Source organism: Varroa jacobsoni, unplaced genomic scaffold (assembly GCF_002532875.2).
Source record: "Varroa jacobsoni isolate VJ856 unplaced genomic scaffold, vjacob_1.0 scaffold_342, whole genome shotgun sequence".
NCBI classification, from domain to species: domain Eukaryota; kingdom Metazoa; phylum Arthropoda; class Arachnida; order Mesostigmata; family Varroidae; genus Varroa; species Varroa jacobsoni.
In genome coordinates this window covers 136,189-147,748 of record NW_019213244.1, presented here as the reverse complement: position 1 = coordinate 147,748, position 11,560 = coordinate 136,189, and the positions used below count along the sequence as shown (strand labels likewise).

At 40.3% G+C, this 11,560-nt stretch overlaps 1 protein-coding gene across 2 annotated transcripts in view; it reads right to left on the bottom strand.

Moving 5' to 3' along the window:
* Positions 1-11,560, bottom strand: part of LOC147753622 (uncharacterized) — a 46,413-nt gene that overhangs the window by 16,675 nt on the left and 18,178 nt on the right. Inside the window, exons 5-6 of one of the 2 annotated variants that reach the window (XM_086967935.1) lie at positions 7,209-7,346; positions 3,942-6,492 (exon numbers count right to left, since the gene is read on the bottom strand). In XM_086967935.1, the coding sequence (XP_086824061.1) occupies positions 6,419-6,492; positions 7,209-7,346 (212 nt within the window). In that variant the 3' untranslated portion in view covers positions 3,942-6,418. Of the gene's footprint in view, positions 1-3,941; positions 6,493-7,208; positions 7,347-11,560 lie in introns of those variants that run through there. The other variant, XM_086967936.1, reaches the window with a different exon arrangement.

The window sequence follows — 11,560 nt, the reverse complement described above, 5'->3', positions numbered from 1 at the left end:
TATATATATTATATATATATATTTCCTTTATGCACTCCAATAGCCAGCACTATAAAGCAGTACAGTTGAATTATTCTTGGCGTGAAATAAAGCACACGGCGCTGTATAGCTAGTCTGCCCCATACGTTTTGATTTACACAGTTATTTTTAATCAGATTTGTTCAACGCTGCAACCCGTTTGCCCCTTATCAAGCAGTCGTTATGGTATAACGCAGCTTTTTCTCGCCCCCCTATATCTAGTATCTGCAGGCGACTTTTTTTTAGAATCGATTCTTTTCAACTGACAAAGTGATGCTTCGCTACGTGGAACGCCGGTACAGAGGAACGTGGGCCCAGCTACTTCATTATGTCATGTATTCTGACTGTTCGACGTTTGGTTTACACCTCCGCCTACGCCAGTACGTTACGAGTTACTAGTGATCCATTTTCCATTGCTTATCACAAGCCTCTCCCCCTCAGGTCCGAAACACCTTCGGTCTCATAGACAAAAACCACGAGGGAACATAGACGGCTGTCAATGGAGGAGTGAGCTTGTCTACTATTGCTTTTTGCTGCTCTAACATACGATTTGGTCGAAGTTGCGACCATTGGTCTTTTGTACAGATATCTTCGTATTATGTTCACCTACACTCTTTTTCCACATTAAACACGCAAGTAGCTACCAGTAAGTTGTAGCGGTATTGCATTCGATGTTATGATCGAATAGATTTACGCGTCGCAGTATTAAAATTTCGCGCTTGCAATCCGAAATTAGAGAAAGAAGATCACGACGTTTTGTTCCACGTGGGACTCCGAAGGTTTATATTTAGGACATACATCTCTACAGCCACTGTCCTTGCAGCCATTTCAGGTCGTACCGGTATCGTGGAAGATCAAACCACAGGCAAATTAATTGAGTTTCCCTTAAACTTTCGCAAATCAACCATAATCTCTCGTTTCGTTCTCGTTCGTCCGACGTTTTTGACTCGGCCAATAGTCATCATGAATTAAATATGTACACAGTGCACCGAACAAGAAAGACTTAAGAGAACTCATTGTCCTAGGTCGCAAAATCTGTTTACTCCTATAATTACTTTTATCCTCCACAGTCAATATCTAGTCTTCGAAAAACGCATCTAGCTTCCCCCTTCCTTTGCCATTCTTGAGACGATAAACCCATAATAACAAAAATAAAACACCACTTTATCAATGTAGCTAGACCTCTTGTTCAAAGTAATCGTAACCATTATTAATGCGGATTCTTGTTTACCTGACTTTACTATGGTCACCGCTACCTTTTAACTGCTACATATCTGTCTACCTGTAGATAGCTTCTTTTGACCCTCGTGTCCAATTTGACTGGACAGCCGACCGGCAGTGGAGATGTATATTAGCGTTTCGGCTTTATCGAACTGGCAACAGCAATCGATGCGACATTATGCCGAGCAGTTTTAGCTCTTATGGGGTTTTGGAAGGCTGCGAAGAGGCACAGAGATCATTGTTGCTATACGCATATAGAGCCAAAGTACCTGTTGGGACGTCAGCAGATTTTCGTTTTGCCTATTGATCAAAAGGCCGTGTCCTGGTGACGAAAAAGACGAGCAAAATATGGGTTGTAAATTAGTTTTTGAATTTGTTGATAGTATTTACGACTTATTATGAAAACGACGACTCTAGCAAAACGCTGGGTTCATTTAAATATGAACGTTGAGGTTGGCGTCAATTACGGTGCTTAAGTGCGCGATATCTTTACTAAACTAGGCCTAATTTTGCTAAATTTTTATAGCGATACCGGACAAAATTTAGAAAGCTGTCCTGCTTCATTTACCTTAAACTTCCCGAAGATATTGTCAAAACAGTTTCACGGTAGGGCCATCATAACCACAATTTTGGAGTCGAGTAACAGCAGCCTCTAGATAACGATGCAGGTATGGTATAGTTGAATTCGTGTTTTTAATTCTAAAACTGAATAAATTTGAACGTATTTTACAAAATTCAGACACTTATTATAATAATATTTTTCAGCATCGATAGAATAACTATTAGCAAGAATTTTAGTGTGACTGAAAATTGAAGATTTGGTTACTTGTCGTTTTACTAAACCCAGTGACAGGCTACCAGCATTAAAATATGACCAAGAATGGACCACAGAATAGAAGTCCTGTTGCGGGTGTTTGTTACGTTCGCTGTTGGGCCATCCTTCGAAACTTTCGTTGGTACGTGTGTTATTCATGATAAGGACCCTGTCGCTTGAAAAGACCACAAAGCAGATGATTTCATTCTCAATGCTATACCGACCGTTTTCACTTTACGGCAAAGCAAGAGTCATCACGGTTTTGCGACAGCGATAAAAACGTTTACGTCATTTTTCATTCTCTTGATATATTCGGATCGTAGGGATAGAAAGAACGAATCAAATAGAAAACAGCATCGGGAAGCGACTCTGCGTGGTATGGATTATTCGCTAAGAAAAAAATGACGCAGATTGTAACGACTGCAAAATATTATCGCGTATCATAGGGTGACTTTTCATCCAAAATGTAATAGGTGTCGCTCAAAGATCGGTCGTGACATGCACACACTGCTACTTCCACAGCGGCCAAAAAACATTCCAACTGGGCGTTCCAAAGCGTCGTAATTTCGGTCTACTCCGTTACTTGTGTCAGTAAATTTCATTCGTATACAAATCAAACAGATCCTAGTGTATCACCCACCCCTTCCGTTTCCGTTCTTCCATCGGCTTCCATATTCCGATCTCTCTCCCTATCCCGCGTTGCTCCTCGGAGGGCTATAAATAATTGGCATCTCACATGCGTTGGGAGATCGCCTGCGATGTGCCTTCGACCTTTTTTTTGCCGGTTCTTCGCTCTATTACGCCGTCCTACCACAACAAAAGGTCGAAGTTTCTTCCGTCGTCCTTACCCACTAGCTACTCGATTGATCGGGAAAAACTTCTATTGTACGGTCACCAACTATATTTTTCGCGAATTCTTTATTTTTTTTTTTACAGAGTTCATACTTTACTGACTTGATTTCTAGAGAGCTACCGAAAGTGACAAGCGACTCTATTATGATTGGCTAATCCTATACAGAATCTATTATATTATGATGTATGTTCAAAAACTATGAAACAGGAGAGAATTTGTCGTTTCGTTGTTCTTCAATCTTACGTTGAAGAAGACGTCTAGGACTGCCAGTCTATCAAGTAAAATCCGTTTGGGTTGTAAATAAAGGAATATCTACGTTTTCCTACTTTAATCGCTAACCTAATTTTTATCTTTTTAAATCGCTGAACATAGAGAAGTTTTTAAACGGATATTCATGTGCTCATAATGCGTACAAAGTACACAAGACCAAAAAAGGTGTTCAGTGGTTCTCTAAGCTTGGCGACGGTAGTGCGCTTCAAAGTGGAATCTTCTAGGTACTTTTAACTGTGTTTAATCGTGAAGTTTCGATTGAAATATAAGTCTACCGAGTGTAATGTCAGGATCCACTCGAGAATCGCTAGAACTGTTACGGAATGATAATTAGCTTACAACATGTAGCAACGATTATACTTGAGGAATATCTCCTTTTCGATGTGATGTGATCGAAAAGATGTGTTACCTATAATTGATGGAATGACGAAGGAAGAGTCGGATACATGTGTAAACCGTGTTATCTCTGTCGCAGGTGAGGTCTCACTAGCAGTGGTATGCCTTTCTGACCATGACAAAGTAAAGAGATAGTGATTGAACAACTGAATTATTGTCTATCTGGATTCAGCACTCTCTGTACTCTGTTTAATATTAAAGACGTTGTCTTTCAATCAACCTATTGCATCTAGGCGCCTTTTTAGCGGAGCTTCGTCGATTAAGGCCTACTTCTCTCCAGTTAAAAAATGTTTGTGATTAAATCGATCAATAGCGTAAAAACAAAGTTAAAAAATAATTGCTAGCGAGGTTGTTATATGCAAGCTCTGACGACACAACGTTCGCAGACATTATTTTTTATTGCTTTTACCTTGTGTCCTTATTTCATTTTTCGTCTACGACGGTAGTAATGGTTAGTCTTATGTGGCATATCCATGGAATGGCATTTCTATGGCTATAGCATCTAAAACTTGCCGGTGTATTTTGCAAGCGCCTACCTATTCAGCTGTCCTGACTTCTATTTGTGTACGAGTCCCAGTAATGGTAATATAAAGGGTCCAGTATACTAAAGCTAGAATCTTAGGGACACAGATTCGAAGCCACTCGTATACACACCTTATTTCGTACTGAAGCCAGCCATTTCTCTCAACATCAAGCTTGCAATTCGAAACATTTACTTGCACTCCTATTTTCCAGCATCATTTCAGATGTCATAAATTGCTCCTCTACTTAATAATACGTGACGGACTGCCAGTAAAGTTCTGTGTGGAACGTCTATAGAAGTATGATCAACGCTAGCTTACATACACACAATGGGGCCCACCTTTTTTACAACAAGGCATTTCCTGAAAATTGTATCATGACATCATTTCGATTATCTTTGGCTTATTAAAATCCTACCACATGTCAAACGGTTTTTTTGGACATGGCGTTTCGCAGTTATACTCTGGGCCTGTTGCTTGATGCACAGATAAATATACTTCGTTAGCGTCAATTGCTTCGAATCGAAGTGGCCTTTGAGCTAAATGAAGTTTGTTTGAAGGCATGAAAACAAAAGACGTAACAGAAGCCGGCTTTTGTTTGGGACTACTTAATACAAGCAATACTCAATAGCATGGACGCTACCTGGACTTAATTCGTTGATGTGGACTTTAATAACACGCTGCACAGAATCCACTACGCAAGGGGCAGTACCTTTTGACCGGGTTATTTGCCTTCAAAAAGCTTGTCCATGACTAATTATCCATAGAGATTAATTATTGCCTATGGTTGGTAACATCGGATCTAGAGACGTATCCACAGTACACAGATGATATGAACGCCTTGATGTTATTTAATTTTATTTTTAATAACTTTAATTTTCAAACGTCGAAGCATCAAGCAACGACCTTTTATACTGCAGTCAAGTAAGTAAACCGATAAATGCCGTCATTCTACTGTTTAATGTGGGTATATTCGTATGCTAACTAGAAGTTAGCATACTAATACCAATACAATTACTGATACAAGCCGTATCTTTTGCTAAAGCATGATGACCACGTGGCGTGATCATGATAGATATAGTGTTGCATGCTCAGGAGGTCCGGGCCGGTGTGCACCAATTTACTCTGTTGCGAAGGATCTTTCTTCGTCAGAATTCAATGATGACATGACGAAGCTCTACGTCCAGCATAGCCTTATCTTTGCACAGATAGCTAGTCTTTGATTATTTATTTATTTATTTTTTTTTTTTTCATAAAACTACTTGTATGGATGGTCGTGTTTCCAAGATAAGTGTATATAGTGCGTCACCTATGCTGGCCAACTCGCTGTGTCCGGCTACCGTAGCCACTGGTGAAGAGCTTCGTCCAATAGTGGCTACGTATGATTAAGTTAGAGTGCATTTCTCATTCAATAGCTTTAGAAAATCTTGGTTTAATTAATCATTAGCGACGAGAAGTGTACTGAATTGACCTTAATTAAATCTACATAAAGTATTGCTCTAGCTTTCTATACACGCTTCATAAAATCATGATTCAGTCATTGAGTGGTAATCAATAAAAAAGTACAGTATTCACCAAAAGCCAAATGGCCTGCCTATAAGTGGTCTCTTTAACTCTTGTATTACGCGTTGTCTGCGGGTTCATCCCTATAAACTCAGTATGACATATCGGGCTATTTTTTGTATATGTTAGCTATTTAACAGCTAAAGGCTACCGGTGGCCTCTTCCTTTAAAGCTAAGTCCTTTCTTCCAGCTTGTATGAATTCAGTTAGCTCCATGTCTACAAATTCTCGTTAATATCTAACAAACTATACCGACTTCTCGTCAACCTTCGCACTTGGTAGATCCTTGCTAAAACCAAAGATATAAGGTGACTTTGAATTGAGAATAGATTTCATAAGGAAAGCTCCCGCTATCAGCCAAGGCCATTTCTTCGAAATATTCTCGGTGTAAAGGTGTTGGCATTTAGAGGTAAGGATCACAGTAAAGCGCGATGGCTTTGGGGGAAAAGTTCATTACGTAATAACATGATGTAGGCTAAAAGACAAGAGGAGTTACGAGACGTTTAACGCCTTTGGTGCCCAGCCACGTTTACGTATGTTTATTAGATAACTAAAAAAAATTGCGTCGTTTCATTGCCTTCTACTTGGTACTCTATAAATTTCATTCTGCAACTTACGACGCGCACGGATATTACCTTACGAACAACTGTGCATCCATGTTTCGTCTGCAACAACAACGCTGCTTTACGTCGTTCCTAGAATAGGTCCGTCGTGATGTAGTACTAAATGTTGCTACCCTCGATTAGGCCACGCTGGGGACCGTTTATGTGTAAAAATCTGGCGCCATACAACGCGTGAGCAAACGTATATGAGGCGCGAATATGAAATCCGTTGCTACTGAAAATCGAAGGCCTATTGGTTACTGTCGTTCACTCATGGTCGTGGCTCACAAATATCGCTCGAGGCAAACAAAGCATGGATATTTACGGGTTAATCTATGATCTGCCGGCCAGAGCACGATGAACCATTGCATAACCATGGACAACGCTGCAAGTATAAGTTCCTTGTCCTGGGCCTACTTAGCTTTGTTGCTGTGCGAACTCTTACATGAAAGATCGAAAAGCTGTTGATGAATTTCAATTGACGTTCTGTTTAGCTCCGTATCTGTTCATATGTCTTACAAAGTGTTATTGCACTTTCTTCGTAAACGGGTAGTTTGTACATTCCATGAATGGGTGACTTGTCCGTTTTAAGTGAACTTCAGACACTGCAGGCTCTAGGAAAATATCGCAGACAAGGCGTTTCTATCAAATGAGGGCGTGCAACGACCTGAAGTTAGTTTCCAAAAATTAGAGAGATTATTCCAATAGGATTTGTGAGAAGTTGATGTAGATGTATTGAACAGCGTCAGCTAATATTTCTTTTACTTTGTACTACTCCCTTCAACTTAAAGCAGTTCCTAAATGTGATTGCACATTTTTCAATGCGTACACCATACCTTTTTCTAACAGATCCATCTCTCATATTGGACAGTCCTTCGTATGTTGCCTCGCATGCTAGATAAATTAGAATCTTAGGAACTGAACTGTTTTAATATTCATACAAGTACTCACGATAGCAATTGGCGCGGTGCCGGGCGGCGTCCGTACGAAGACATTTTGAACTACAATAGGCCACTTGTCCACAGGAGACGCATTTCACGCGGGCAGCGTTGCTACATTCTGGCCGATGGCAAAGACCAAGCGGACCCACTGAAATAAAACAATCGGATCAGAATACGGACCCTTATTTATTCATATGGCATTTGTAGACCGCGAGTGCATGTACATTTTACTATTATTAATTGTGTCCAATGCTGGCTGACTATGTCGAAATATTACTATAGAAGGATTGTCCAGAATCTGTTCACAAAATAGTGGTTAGGTATTTCTACGCTCTACCATAAATTTACGATTTATTTCACTTCTCAGCTGCAGTAGCGTCCTAATAATAAAGTATACTAGGCACATGTCGAATAAAATTTAAAAATAATTGTGCTATACTTTATGGAACTGTTTAACATCCATCTCACGTCCTTAACAAAATAAATAAATCTTCCACTTTACAAATCTTGCTGCATATTTATGCCGGACCGTTTCTGTCGTATTTCGCTCATCCTTAAGGTCCCACAGATAAGACGCTCAGAAAGTCTTACGAACGTTCAACGCCTATTCTACCAGCAAAGAAGAGTTACTGAAAATGTAAAGCGCCTTGACTCAAGCACATACTGATAGACCGCTGATACGATTAGTCAAAGCGCATTTGTCTTTTAAGCTTCCAATTTAACCACATGCACTTTCAAGCGTAGGTAGAAGATTTCAAATTCCGCCCGGGGGCACTATTTGATAGCTGTATTCTGCTTTTGTTGCTTACATAAAAGCAACAACAACTGCCAACACAAAGGCTCTTCAAACTTTTTTAATACATAGCATATCACTGGTTACGCAAACCTCGATCTGTTAAATTCCCCCCATTTCCCCTTCCTTTCACTTCTGGGAGAAGCAATTTCAAACTTACATCAATGCCATGCGCCCTGCATAACACCACAGTAAACACTGAACGACTAGCGTAGAAAGGTTGTAAAGATACGTCTCACAGATCCCAGAAGAGTTGTTCCCTAAGCTCGCCGACCGTCTTCGAACGGGGGCTGTCATTGGCTTCAAGTTGCCATCAAGCTAGAGTCTCTTCAGTACCTTGTTTATATATCTTACTTCTATTTTGGATGAATTCCACCACTGGCCTATGTTGTTACCTATGTTAAATCTCGCACCGTATTAAGCCTACACGTAAATACACATTATGCATGCATCGCTTAACGACAAGCGAGCAGTCCTTGCCCTAATCTATTCTAACAGAAAACATAATACAGAAGAAGCCTAAATGGTTTTCTCTCCTGGCTTTTCCCAAATACAATGTAATACCGAATCGCGAAAAACAAAGTAGTTGCAACAATTTTTCATAGTCAACAGCGAACGTTTTTCATCTAGAATACGAAAAATCTAACCTTACTAAGACTATTAATCTTTTACCGCAACGGAGAGCATCATAGTATCGGCGAACCTGCAGTTCGTGCGGAGACACGAGAATTCCTTCGAGTAAGACTTTGTGGATCTATTCGTCCATTCACAGCACTGAGGTTTCTTGCGCTGCAGTAGTCTCGAGGGAATATTCGTAGGAGTGCTTAATCCAGAGGGTACTTCATTGATTTTGATCGTTGGGAACTCGTATCAGTAAGAGCTACACACACGCTTCACAACTACACGTTCGAGAACCACTAACCGACAAACGACTTTCCCTAAAACAGCTCCCGGACATTCTTCCCGAATGGGTTTTGATTGCTTTTCCAATTATGATCTGTGCTTAGCATTAGGCATACTTTCTCTCCACTCCACCAAGAACGCATCGGTACATCAACTATCTTCGACAATTTATAAGGCAGAGATTCTCAGCCGCAGCCTGAGAATCTGCAAAAGGACCTATGACACGCAACGTTGTTAATTTTTAAGATACTTGAGTCAACTTGAATTCAATATTTAAAGATAACACTTAGTTAACTCGTGATCCACTCATGAGTAATCTGCAACCAGTAATAATCAATGCCGTATCGTCAAAAGGTATCCGAAAAAACTGTAATCAATAATAAAAATGTAGTAATCGTTTATCGAAACTTAGTGAACTTAACACTAGTGAGACACTCGTGATCCAATTAGAACTGGTCCTCATCTATTATTAATGACACACCGATGATCTAGTTGTCCCTCATGAGACATCTTCGTGATCTCCGTACTGAAAAACCCGTAATCTACTACTGCCACAGAAAACGGACAAAAATATAACACATAGACCTCATTTACAGTTCGCATAAAGGAAAATACATATTGACCTCTTGTTTTCTCTTAAAGAATCGAAAACAAGGACAAACTGAATTTAAAACGGTTAAGCTGAGGAATCAAACGGTTAAAAAACAAAAAAAGGACACGTTGCCTTTGCAGTTTCGCCGAACAATCTAAGGGTAAGAAAAAATGAACGGCTTCACTCGTACATGAAATGCAAAGCATCTGTCTAGAGGCACTGTATTTGCGTATCAGTGAATAAATGAATAATATATAATAAGTAAATGCGGGTGTTAGTAATCGATCGCGAGCTTTTCATTTGTAGACGCAAATTAAATCCACAACTACGATTCTACCTCATCTCTACTAATGATACAATGCACACAGCAACAGGAAGGAAAAATCATACCTGCCATAATAAACCATTAAACTCGCTATGGCAAACGACATCGTGAAATATATGTGGCGGAGGAACGCCCACCAATTCTTTTTTAGCACCTTTTAAGGTCGAAATATCTATCTTCCCCCTACCGAAATTAAAAGCCCCAAAACACCTTAAAAGAGAAAGATTAATGTTCCGGTTTGACTTCATCTTTATCTTGGTCTTCATCGGTTTGCTAATAAGACGAACAATTATCGAGGAAATTAATTGCTCCTTTTTACTCAGTCACCACTCTGCCGGAATAACTGCTCACACGTACTGATTGGAACATCGGCTATTGTGCGGTACATGTGCTGCACGATTCCTAGTGATTCGCGATGCCTCTTCCGCAGACTTTTGCATTCTGCTCACCGCTTTACTGCATATAGTTTTAAAAGCTCAACTTGTTGTAGAATCCATGATTACCGTACCGTAATGGTTGGTGGCTGTTTCCATCAGCGTTCAAGGCGCGTTTTGTTGAACTTCTAAGTCGTAGTTGCTGAAGCTGCAGTCGGCCTCCCCTAGCATAATATCGCGACAATATCGTGAATAGCCTGAGATGCGTTTCGACGAGCTTCGTACATTCTTGGGAACAACGATTCGCCCTATGAAGTAGTTGGATGTTGCCCCTATGCTCCGACATGACAACTGAGTGACAAGCAACCCTTCGCTACCGCACTTTCCAATTTCCCTTCAATTATTTTTTTATCACTATCGTCATCATCGCCATTGCGAAAATACTACATAGATGAACGTTCTGTTTCTTTGTAATACACACGTCCACCTTGCACTAGGAAACCGCCAGGCTGGAATCCTGGCTGGAGTTACGGTGACATCCGACAATCCTTCTAAACGGCATTGTGCCTATGTACCCGGCATCTAGGCAGGTACTGTTATTTTGGACTGTATAAGTAACTCTGCATATGATTTATCCCGTGCATTCTTAAAAAACATCAACTTTAGCGTCCGACGTGTGTTCGGTAAAAGGACTTGCCATAAAAGCTCCTTAGCCTCACTTCATCAGACGATGCTTACTTGCCCTGAATCAAAATTGCGAATGTTTTTTCCAAATCCTTTCTTTAAGGTACTCTAGTTCTTTCTTTGGAACACAGCCCCAGGGTTTATTATGAATATCTACGACGTATTGGGTCTCTACCGGCTGATAGTTGGGCCAAACCATCGCTTCGCTTACGTACCTCCTAATTCTCCGTATTATTTAGCGCTTATTGGGCATTTATCGATTATCTGATGCTTTTGTCTTCACTTTCACTTAGCTACCTTCACACACTGAACGGCCTCCACCAAGCGCCGCCCTATTTCGCTTACGGCGTTGCTGTCAGACTTTCACGGCCCTGCTTGTAGCTTCCTTTTTGCTGGAGCACGATCGATTCTTATGGGGTCTGCGCTATCTTCTAAATAAGCGAAAACCATTGTCATATATATATATATATATAAAATATATATATAGATAAAACTATCGGCAGCAAAATATTGGTGACCATATATTTAACCTTAAAGAGCGTGGTGGCTTTCGTGATGATATTAAAGAGCGTGTTCCGTTACCGACATGTTTAAGTAAATCTTCCCTCCCCTTAGAATGGGAAATACTTGGCCACTGTTTTATAACTATTAGATTTCGATTGCTCATATACCTCTTTAGCATTGCCAACGA